At 41.2% G+C, this 11,588-nt stretch overlaps 2 protein-coding genes across 11 annotated transcripts in view; one reads left to right on the top strand and one right to left on the bottom strand.

The window, feature by feature from the left end:
• Positions 1 to 758, top strand: part of LOC122871223 (rho GTPase-activating protein 8-like) — a 12,364-nt gene extending 11,606 nt beyond the window's left edge. Inside the window, 1 exon segment of the mRNA XM_044186058.1 lies at positions 1 to 758. This exon segment is cut by the window's left edge and continues 34 nt beyond it. Coding sequence (XP_044041993.1) covers positions 1 to 164 — 164 coding nt within the window. The 3' untranslated portion in view covers positions 165 to 758.
• A 572-nt stretch (positions 759 to 1,330) lies between these two features.
• phf21b (PHD finger protein 21B) overlaps positions 1,331 to 11,588 on the bottom strand; it is a 105,392-nt gene continuing 95,134 nt past the window's right edge. For all 10 annotated transcript variants that reach the window (XM_044186047.1, XM_044186051.1, XM_044186052.1 and 7 more), the window contains 9 exons: positions 11,435 to 11,563; positions 10,634 to 10,685; positions 10,281 to 10,357; positions 10,067 to 10,121; positions 8,803 to 8,825; positions 8,199 to 8,357; positions 7,014 to 7,080; positions 6,815 to 6,918; positions 1,331 to 5,899 (listed from right to left, as the gene is read on the bottom strand). In XM_044186047.1, the coding sequence (XP_044041982.1) occupies positions 5,654 to 5,899; positions 6,815 to 6,918; positions 7,014 to 7,080; positions 8,199 to 8,357; positions 8,803 to 8,825; positions 10,067 to 10,121; positions 10,281 to 10,357; positions 10,634 to 10,685; positions 11,435 to 11,563 (912 nt within the window). In that variant the 3' untranslated portion in view covers positions 1,331 to 5,653. The remainder of the gene's footprint in view (positions 5,900 to 6,814; positions 6,919 to 7,013; positions 7,081 to 8,198; positions 8,358 to 8,802; positions 8,826 to 10,066; positions 10,122 to 10,280; positions 10,358 to 10,633; positions 10,686 to 11,434; positions 11,564 to 11,588) is intronic.

Here is an 11,588-nt window from a genome sequence, read left to right as displayed (position 1 = left end):
CGTCTAATCTGGCCTGTGTGTTCGGGGTGAACCTGGTTTGGCCCCGTCACGGTTCGATCTCTCTGACCGCCCTGACCCCCATCAACATCTTCACCGAGATCCTCGTCGAACATTTCCACACCGTGTTCGGCTCCCGCTGCCCACCTGCACAGGTAACACCCTGAACCTGCAGACCAGCACCCGGCTCCACGCGGTCTCTCATCCTCTGGGAGCGTACTCCCTTGGTTTGTCTTTCGGCCTGTGCGGCTGACGGCCAGACTGCGGATGTTTATCTTCCGAAAGACTTTTGTGTTTCCTCTCATCTGGACAGAATCTCAGTTTCTACACAAGAAATATCCAAATCTAAAAGTCGGACTGCCGCTGAAGCATTCCTGCTCCCCAGAGGATGAGCCGTGACACCGTGCACGCTGTTCTCTAGCGCCACCATCAGGACAGAATGTCAACTTTACACACAGGACGTATTATAGCTTTGGGCAACATGGTGATTTAGGTCTGTCAGCTGGTATGGATTTCTCTCCTTTCAGTATTTAATATGTGTCCAATGAGCAGAAGTGATTTATTAGATTTGCATCAATGTGATTTATAAAACGTTAATTTAGGAGTTTCAATGTAAGTGATTAATCAGAAACACACATTTTTATCTATAAAGTTTCTCCTTCGGGTTTCTAGGAAGTTTCCTACGTCATGGTAAAAGATTTTATGATGTAGTTTAGCATTTACAAAAAATATAAATATTTAATAAACGGTTTATAACAGTATGAAGTAGTTTTATTTTATGTATTTTCTTGCGTCACTGAGATGCAACGATCACAGAAACACATTTTAAATTCAGGATTGTTGTAAAATTGTAACTATACTGACACTTAAGACACCAATTTTAAACCAAATGTTGGTTAAAAAGCAACGTGAAGTCAAAGCTTCTTGTGACTAAAATAGATACTAAGATAGTTAAGAGTTAAATAATCTTATGCGTGCACACTATCCGCTGGACAGTCCTCGTATTAATGACATTTCTTATCTGCTTTCATGTGATTGGCGTTTTAGACGTCAAAGATCCCGTCCAGGTTGGGAACCACTGAACTGAAACCCAAACACATCTTTTGTTACTTAACTGCGACAATCAGGATTTAAATTTAAAATCTGATAAAGTGGATTAGCTTTTGAGTGTTAATAAATAAAACCTCAAGCTGTTTTTTTTTTTTGTTTCTTTAATTGTTGCTTATTTAGTAGTTAAGTATTTCTCTCTAATATTAAATAGAAAGCGGAGCAGAGCAGGTGTGAACGTGTTAACAGGTGTGTTTGACATGAAAACAGACACTTGAATCAAACCTTTTGTTCTTGAATTTTGTTTATTCATGATTCCATTTTTCGTAAGAACTTGGTACAAAAAAGTGAGACTACTCTTTAATCATTTACCAACTTCCATCGATCAACTTTTTAATGCATCATAAAGAAGAAAAAACTACATTGGCATATTTAAGACAAACACTTTCCTATACACACTATCCACTGGACAGTCCCCTTATTAATGACAAAGAAAAAACTTCTACTTCAACAGACATTTCCATCTAAACGTGTCTTCGTCTTCTCCTCGTGGCAAAATAACACATCGAACGTTGCTAGAAGTCAGAATGCAGAACTGGCAAACAATAGAAAATCCAAATGTTCTGTTTCTTTTTTTTGCTCCTTGATAAAAGAATATAAAAATGTTCGAACTTTATTATTTTTTATTTTTTTATTTGTTCAAATGTTGTGTCGTGTATTAAAATAGATCTGTTTAAGCACTGCACAGTTTCTCCCGGAGAAGATTTCTAGAAACGGATGAAGAGGAGGGGGTGGGGGGGGGTGGGGGTGGGGGGGTCGACGCGGCTCGGAGCGCTGATATGGTTTCCATCTTGTTTCTTTTGCACCTGGAGCCTCGTCGCAGCGCTCAGGTGAGGACTCGATATGCGTCACATGGTACATTCTCTGAGACCCAACTTCTCCACACTGGTGGTGATTTTATTCTTTTACAAAGGCAAGTCAGGTACAACGTTAATGCATATCCGCTGTTTCTCTTGCAGGTACGGAGCCTGGACCGGGTCTGAATATTTATTCTGCTGATGAAGGTAATGTGTGTGTGTGTGTGCGCTCAGTCTCTGTTTGTTTTGAATCCATCTGCAGACTTGAGTTTCAAAGTTTTCTACGTTGGAAATGTGTCCTGTAAGCAGGTTTTTTTTTAAGTGGAGGCAGCTTGCCTTGCCTGGACTAAACGTAAACGCTTTCATGACACAATTTAACGTTAAGGGGGCAGAGGTGCTATTTTACGCAGGAAATGCCAAAATAAATAGTAAGTGATCAGGATCTGAATAGATTTGTGTCGCCACTGAATTTACTACAGTGTAAAAATATCATCAGTAAAAGTCCTGAAGTGTTGGTGGAAAAATGTACTAAAGTTTTTAAAGTGAAAGTCCTTGTTTAGAGCGTTACATTATGTTTTTACAAATGCATTGACCTGTAGGTGATATATTAATGTCTAATTTTAACTTTCACGTACTGTTGGGTTGTTTTATAACAACGCATCAAATCTCTAAATTTAAATCAGGTTTTGTATGTTAAATCTGAACTACAGCTGCCGATAAACCAACAGGCTGTTAAAGGGCCCAATTTAATGGACAGAACCGAACACTTTTATTTTGACGGTATGAAAATGTTTCGTGGAGGCGGTAACGCTCCCGGATGATGATGCGTCTCGTCTCGTGGTCGCCGTGGTTATGGATGATGATGATGGCATTTGCTGTGTGAAATATAAATTCTGCTGAGAGAAGCTCTGGACGTTAGGAAATGTACAGAAATTAATAATTTGAGGGAACAACTTAGCAAAGATTCCTTCCCCGGACGCTCTGTATTCTGATAAAGCGCATTATTTATATATTTATATATATTTTAAACATAACGTGTGCATTTGGCTCAGTGTTGAGTGACAGCAGTTCGTACTGCAAGCAGGTTTCGTTTCACTTCAGATTCAGAAATGCGTTTCTCAGCCTTCGCCGTGTCCGAGCCGAACTGTTTCAGCTCTTTGCATCCAAAGAATTTTCTGTTTTAACGACATGAAAATGATCCAGTCGGAGCAAAATATTTTATCTTTCACACAAACATCTAATCAATTAGTCGATCAGAAAATGCATCAGCAACTATTTTATTGTTTCAGGCAGTTTTCATTCTTTTCTGACCTGCAGGCTAAATGATTTATTGATAAATCAATAACAAAAATAATCGTTAGTGGAGTTATTTTGATCGTTTCTCCCTCTGCTTTAATTTATTGTGTGCCAATTAAATACTGAATTAAACTACTTCAAATTTATTTTAAAAAACTTTAGTCTTTTACCTTTGCAAACTTTTTTTAAAGCAAAAATGGCAAACATTCGCTGGTTTGTTCGGTGTCTGAATAACATTTGCGTTTCTCATTATGAATATCTTTTGGGCATTTTAACAAAGTGATTAATCGATAATCAAACGTCGAAGAAATCCAAACTGGGTTTGACAGCTGATTGAAAATAAAAAAGGTAAACAGACGATCGGACACTTTCTGAAAGTTTGCTGTTATATTTGTACGATTCCTGGCGTTGAGACGCGTCGTACGAACTACTTAATTTGAAGCATGCTGAGGCCTTCAGTGTTTAATATTTATTTCTTTGGGGAAAATCGTGTTATGGAACGGTTTTGATGCCATATTGCTCGTCTTTTTATCCTTTCGTTTGTTTTTCAGACGTGTTTGTGCCGTGCAGGTGACGCTTCTCCAACATTAAGGCTCTCGTCAGTATCTCGGATACTTCGGAGACCGAACGCAGGTGATATGACCCAAACTAAATAAAACCACCTCTTCTCAGCTAGACCTTCAGATTCCCTCTTTTGATAAAAGGCATTTTTTCTCTGAATTATTGAAACCATTTGTTCGTGTTTGTGCATCAACAGGTAGCAGAGAGCTGCGCCTCGACTGTGTGGTGAGTACAGCGTGATAAGGTTAAATAAAAAATGGACTAAATCTATGTGTTGAACACTTAAACTGAACCTTTCTGGACCAGCAGGAAGACTAGCGAGACAAATGGACCGAGCAGGACGCGATGGCGGCCTCCTGGTTCGACGTCAGACCAGGAGGACGCCATCTTTATCCTCCGGGTCCACGCGACAGTCAAAAAGTGTTGTCCCATTTCTGATTGACTGGTGTCTAAAAAAATGACGCAACAAAGACGAAAACCCTGGATTTGAAACGATTTGTACTTGAGGCAGTGTTCATCTGTCAGATTAACAGGCTCGTCGCTGTTAAAACGTTCATAAAACACGAGTAAAAAAAGCTCCAAAGCGAAAAATATCAAATAGACAGGGAGAAAAGAAAGCACTATAGACATTATTGATAGATGAGCGATCCCAGTACAAAAACAAAGAAAAACGTTTTTGGCATATTTTCTATACTGGTTAAAGGGGGAAAGGGACTGAATGGATGCGTCACACATCGACGTGTCGGAGTGCAGCTGCGAACAAACACTTCGGCCCCTTTTCTGTCCAACTCTTTGTTTTCTGTGGCAGAACGACGGCGAACTTTACTGTCGCTTTTCTTTTAAGATGCAGAAACTAAAATCAAATCTGTTCATTTTAGAAAACTCCATTGAAAGCAAATTGTGGTTAATTTGTCCGTCAAAAACTAAATAATCTAACGTTTTCCTCTGATTTTTAGAAGCATTACAGAGGAAACACCACCAGCATTTCAAATTTAATATCAGTGGACTCTAACTGTTTTTATTAAGTGTAACATTGCAGTTCACCTTCTTTCTGCTGCGTCATAATCTTGTTTGTGTTGCTGTCGACCAGAAAACAAACAGCTGAACGTACAGGGACTCGCCTCGGGCTCAGATGTGTGACTTCAGTAAAGTTTGAAAACCAAAAACACCTGCGATAATAATAATAATACAACATATGTACAGTGATCCCCTTGAATACTCCAAACTTACATTTATCAACAGGCATCAGCATGAAAATACTAAAATCTCCACTAGAAATGCTAATTTCTGTAGTTTTTATCTTAAATACTTTTTTCTTTGACTCTATTAATACTGAAAAAAAGTTATTCTCTGTTTTTGTTTGAAGGCTCGTATGCGTTTACATACACGATGAAAACATTTTCCTGAATTATTATGGCAAAAACATTGTTCATAGGAGAATGAGAACAAACATCTACTCAGATATATCAATGTACAGTCCTTTCACTTCATCAATCCTTTGTTTTCTTGAACTACGACTAACTCTACTGTTCTCTCTCACTATCTGCAGAACAAGAATTATACCTGTGTTTAAAAAAGGGAAATATCTTTCGGACCGCGCACGAACTCCCGTCGTGTTCCCGCGGCAGCACTGTAATCTAACTTTTTGTAATAAATACATTAAGGCCAAGAACATTAATAAATAGAAAACAACTTAAAAAAAGAAATCTCGTAAGCACTGTAGGTGTTGGGTTTTAAAAAATACTTGAATCGAGTGGAGGATAGAGGCTCTCTTTTCTCAGTTTTTTTTTTTTTTCAGCTCTCGGACAAAAGATGGTTAGATATTATTCAGACAAAAAGAAATCATCACCGTCCTCGACGTTCGGGTAAAATGTCGGAGCACCGAGGGGGTGGGGCTAGTTGTTGGCGTCATCCTGGCTGTGGGCGTGGCTCTTCTGCAGGGGCGTGGCGGAGGGGCCCGGGCCGGCGGGTTTGATCCAGGACTGGGAGAGCAGGGAGGCGGTGATGGTGGCGGTGGTCGTCATGGTGACCTGGATGAGCTGGTCACGTTGGATCAGCCTGATGAGAGCTTTGAGGCGTTCAAGTGAAGCCTGAGTGTCTCTCTGCTGCCCCAACAGTCTCTCCCTCAGGTCCATACACTGCTGCACAGACACAGGAAACACCAGAGTCAGCGGGGCTGGCCAATAACTTTACAATAATTAATTATTGTAAAAACAGTTGCTTTCAGTCAGACAGTCCCGTCATTAGTTAACGTCTGTGTGTACAGGTGGCGGTCTTTGTCGACCTGGTTCTGCATCGTCTCCGCGGTGGGAGTGCGGACTCTTTGGTCAGTCTGTCCCTGCCATGTAGCCGGACAGCTAATGCTAGCTAGCCAGATGTGTGCAGACTTTCAGTTCGTGTCTGCTGGTGTCGACAGCACGACCACAACGCTAGACTGGTGTATGTCGCCTGATCAGCTTCATGCTGTATTCGCTCTGACCAATCACAGCTCTGATTGCCTCCATGTGATATTGCCGTAGCCCCGATGTTAGATGAGGGATGGCACACGTGCGAGCTCTGTTGTAACTCCACGTGGAGACAGCCAGAGCTGTGATTGGTCAGTTTGGCTTGGTGGTCGAGAGTTGAGATGTATTTATCTGCTTTCTATCGCTCAGCTACTGTGGGGAGAATTAGAAAAGACTGATGTCACTCGCATATCTGTCTGATAAATATGAAGCACATAACCCTGTTAAACTGCAAAATGTCATTTTTACACTTTGGGTGCTGTACAGATTAAACAAACGAGGTGCGTCGTGTTAATCGGGGCGCTTCAGAGCTGCTCGTAGGTGGATTTTGTCACCTTTGGACGGAGCCAGGCTAGCTGTTCCCAGCCTTTATGCTAAGCTAAGCTTCATGTTTACTGTACAGACGTGAGAGTGGCGTCAAACTATTGTTTAAAACCACGATACGTCCGACTCTAAATCGGAGCAGCCGGTATCTACGACAGGACTGTCACTGACGCTTTACGTTAACGGATCAGCTCGGACGAAGACGCGTGTTTGTTTGTTTTTTTTTACTTTGAGCGCATCGTTGAGCTTCTCGTCTTGTTCTTCCAGATGAGCGCACTCTTTCTTCAGCTCGTTGTTTCGTCTCAGCAGGCGTCGCTTCTCCTCCTGCCTCACTGCTCACACACACACACACACACACACACACTTCATCAGCACATGTATGAACAACAGGATAACACATCTCATTAAGAAGTCAGCTGGTTCTTACCCGTCTTGTGTGTGACGTAGGACTGAACAAAGTTCTGTGGCCACGACATGTTTTCTTTGTTCAGCACCTGAAGACCAGACACAAGTTTATTGTAGTTACTTAAAGCAGGAAAATATACAATAAACGATTCATACTGTATATTAGTCACCACGTTTTATTGTTGTTGCCTCTGAAACTTAAAAGGACGGTTCAGATGTTTGCTAGTTTTTCTTCAACCTGAACTGTAAATGTAGCCTTAAAAATTAATGTCTAAACTGTGACTTTCTTACTATTTTGATCATTTTAACACAACGTTTTAAAGCTGTGATTACAGTTAGGTATTAGGACGCAGGTTAGCTAGTCTAAAGGTGCTTTCAAATTAAATATGAAGCATATTTTCACCTCACTTTTATTGTGCACAACAAAAAGCCAAAGTACTTCCTGTACCGACGTTAGCTGCTGACTCAGCAGTGCGCCATAAATTTAAACTAATAAATGTTAAACATTGGATGAGTGTAAATAAGACTGCTTTAGAGGTGTTGGTAAGTGTATTTTTGAACTTTGGACAGAGCCAGGCTAGCTGTTTCCCTCTGCTTCCGGTCTTTATGCTAAGCTAGGCTAACCGCGTCCTGACTCCAGCTCTGTACTTAAAGCAAAAGTTCAGACTTTTTGGGAAACACGCTTATTCGCTTTCTGATGGAGAGTTGGATGTTCAGATTGATGCAACTCTCATGTCTGTACGGTGAATATGACGGTTAGCCTAGCTTAGCACAAAGACTGGAAATGGGGAAACAGCTAGCCTGGCTCTGTCCACATGTTTACTAGTCCCAGACAAGAACTACTCCAACACATAACCGCCCATAAAACGCTGAATTGTTTTTTTGGTAGGTGGATTTTATTACCTTTGGACGGAGCCAGGCTAGCTGTTTCTCCCTGTTTCCAGTCTTTATGCTAAGCTGTAGCTTCGTATTTAACGCACAGACATGAGGTTGATATCCATCTGAACATTTAACTCTCAGAAAGAAAGAAAATGTGTATTTCCCAAAAACAGTTTCTTTGAAGAGTAACTACAGCAGGGCTAAAAACCCTGCTGGTGTCTACAGGCTCTGTCCAACAGCTGTGAGGTCAGTGCAGAACTGCTTGTGTGTTAACGGTTTACTTTGCCTGAGTTTAGTTTTGGACCAAGCAGTACACTGAAGTTCATACCTTCTTCTGGCACTTGGGGCAGTACCAGGGTCCTCTGGGTGGGGTTTTGAGCAGTGGGTGGAGGCAGTTGGGGTGGAAGGCCCTGGGGCAGTTGTGGCAGGGTTGCAGCTCGCCGTCCTCCTTACAGACGGCACAGTGGTCGTCATGCTCCAAGTCCTCCTGTTACAACACAAACCAAAAGGAAGTCGCACTCAACGGTTTATCTCAGTACAGAGTCACTGATACATGTACGAGACAAAATACTGCTTTTTAACAATATTCAAACACTAAAAAGTATCCCCATAACTTTGTTCAACTCCAAGCAAAACTGAAAGTACAAAAAAAAGGTTCAGTAAACGGATAAATAACTTTGACAGGAACATAAAAGCTGAATTAGGTGATCAGCAGCAGTGAAATGATAGAAACTGATTTTTGTAAGATTTGGGCCACAGTTGAATACAAATGTTCCTACAGAAGATGGAAAAACTCATTCTGTGTAGCTTAAATGTTTTTTCTTTCTGTTAATCGTCTTTTAACCCCTCAGATTTCTCATCTGGTGACCTTCGAGGGGTTCGAACACACACACACACACCAGAGGCGTGACATCAGCAGCCGTGTGACCTACCTTCCAGCAGAAATCCTCAGAGTCTAGCATGTAAATGGAAGCAGAGCAGAGGTTAGTGGCAGCACACGGACACACAGGTGAGAGGTGAAGCCATGAAGCAGCGGCGGTGACGAGGCAGGTGAGATACTCATAAATGTGATGTTATGTGCTGGAACTGGTGCATATTTTCTCAAACAATGAACTATTCCTTTTAATAGTTTATCAGATAGTTTCTGTGATCTTAACACCACCACGCAAAAAAAAACGTTATCAGGTTCATAAACTGAACTGAAAGTTTCCTGAGCGCAGAAATGAGTCAATTCTAAAAATATGTGATCAAGAATGTTTGTTTTAGACGGTGTCGTCCCTCATTCGTCCAGGAGTGCTCTGTCGTGAGAAAAGTGCTCTGTCGTGGACACTGTTTTCAGAATCAAGGTTTCGCTCCCATCCGAAGTCATTCTCAATTGTGAAAAATGGGACGGGAACTCTGTGTTACATAAGCCCCGCCCTCAGGAAGGAGTCTACCTGAGTATCTGTTGATTAGCTAGTTTCACCTGAAACGCTAACTCAGGATTGCAGAGCGCCGTGCATTTGCATCTAAAAGCTACAAACCGCACATTTGAAGACAGCGAGGTGAAGATTCTAAGTAGAGAGAAGAGTTGGTTTGAAAGAGGAGTCAAAGAAGCCATTTTTGTGAAAAAAGAAAACCCCTCTGAACAGAAATGGTGGTCTGAGATTCAACCTGCCCAAAGTCTACCACAGTGTATTAACACCGTGGTCAAGCCAATCACATGCTAATCAGGTACTTAACAGTGATGAGGGAGGTGCAGCCAGAAAACAATAGGCCTGATTACTGATTACTGGATCATCATGGAAACTATTAGGTCAGTTTCAGGTGAAACTAGGCAGGGTAATCAACAGACACTCAGGTAGACTCCTTCCTGAGGGCGGGGCTTATGTAACACAGAGTAGCTTAAATTTCTGAGTTCTCAGACCATTTTCACAATTGAGAATGACTTCCGGATGGGAGCCGAAACGTCTTGATTCTGAAAACAGTGTCCAGACGACTACGACTGAAACCTTTTCTACGATAATGTTTGTTTAAACATCTTGGATTAATAAAAGATAATAAAGATATTAATGTGTCTTCAGTTGGCTGGTCGGCCCCGAGAGCAGATATCAAAATACTTTTAAGGGTTTAATGTGCAAGCTAGAGCTCTTCCTCAAGTCTCGTGCTACTCGGATCAGTTCGGTGCAGGTTAGCGTTTGTGTTGAGGTGCGTTACCTCGTGCTGACAGGAAGAGCGAGCTGTTCAGGTAATGTGACGCCAGACGTTTACGCTGCAAACAAACGAGACAAGAAAAGTGTGATTAGAAACATCTGGGCTGATGTACTAAATATAAACAACTGAAGTAACAATTCGTCGAATGAAGCTCTTTGTTACTTCGTTTGAATCCTTGAAATGTAACGATAACTAACAGCAACGGTAGTTTTCTGACCTCCGGTTCGAACAGGCCGCTGTAGGCTGGGTTGGCTGTGCTTCGTCTCTTCCTCTCCTGTCTCTTCGTCTGGATTTCTGCTCAGAGAAACAAACACACACTTTCTATAAAACATCTTCAGGATCCAGAAAGAAACATTTCACTGTTTGTCTGATGAAGAACGGAGCGGTGAAACTCCTCAGTGAGATTCCGGCGTTTGTACATTGACCTCAATGTGTCACATACAAAGAAACCATAATAAACAAACCAAGAAGAAGCGAATTCAATACCGCCTTTTCTAAAAAAAAAACCAAACAAAATGAATGTATTTGAAGGTGAAACTGATCTCTTGAACAGGAAGTGCGTGAACTCACCTTCCAGGTGTTCTGTGGTGACGAGGCCGAGGGCGACCATGAAGGCGATTTTCTGTAAGAGGAAGAAGAGGAGGAGAAGTGATTCACAAGAAACTGATCTGCTGAATAATATAATAAATATTTACTTGGGTTTAAGTAAATCTCGTTGAATTGTTGCTGTTTATTATAAATAATAAACAGACTTTTTCCTGTAATTAGCATTAAATCAGTTATTTTCAGGAAACTAATAGAAAATGTCAGACCTGGAAAATAAAGCATCACCACATTTTGATTGGTTGATGATGTCATTGATGACCCAGTTCAGGAAATAAAAGCTTTTCTGTTTTATTAGATATTTACTCTTTTATCCACTTTACATGTGTTTAACTGAAAGCGTTACTTTTGAGTGACGCATGTCTGTCTGTAGAAGAAATGTTATTGATTATATAAATCGACCTTGTGTTGTTTATCTGTAACTCTTATTGCTGCCTGTCTCAGGAGATTTTTATTCTCAATGAGGCTAAAAAAAAAAGCTTTTACTCATTCGTTTTTGTTATTTATTGTTGTGACTGATTCTGGCAGATTTACGGCACATCGGTGTTTATTTGTGCTGTCGGTGATAAATAAAGTTAAATTATCGTCTCTGTCCTGAATTCACACACGTTCATATTGTTTCCTAAAAGCAGATCATTAAATTCAGTGTTTATTTAGAAATATTGATGAAGACTAAACAGCTGTTGCTGGATTATCTGAGATTATTAGAATATTACAATAACGGGGTTTAAGTAAGAAAACGTCTGCTGTAGTTTGATGTTTTCTCACCTCGGGGTCCTCGTCCTTCTTCTGGGAGGGGGATTTCGGGGCGGGTGGGGCCTCCTGTGACGGGAGGTCAGCCTGGGCCCCCGGGGAGCCCTCAGTGCTGCTGGGGGCCTGCGGCTGGATTATTATCACCTGGTAACACACAAAGATATGGAGA

The sequence above is a fragment of the Siniperca chuatsi genome, linkage group LG23 (genome assembly GCF_020085105.1).
Source record: "Siniperca chuatsi isolate FFG_IHB_CAS linkage group LG23, ASM2008510v1, whole genome shotgun sequence".
NCBI lineage: Eukaryota > Metazoa > Chordata > Actinopteri > Centrarchiformes > Sinipercidae > Siniperca > Siniperca chuatsi.
Note: the sequence above shows the minus strand (reverse complement) of the source record. Positions and strands in the feature narration are given on the sequence as shown.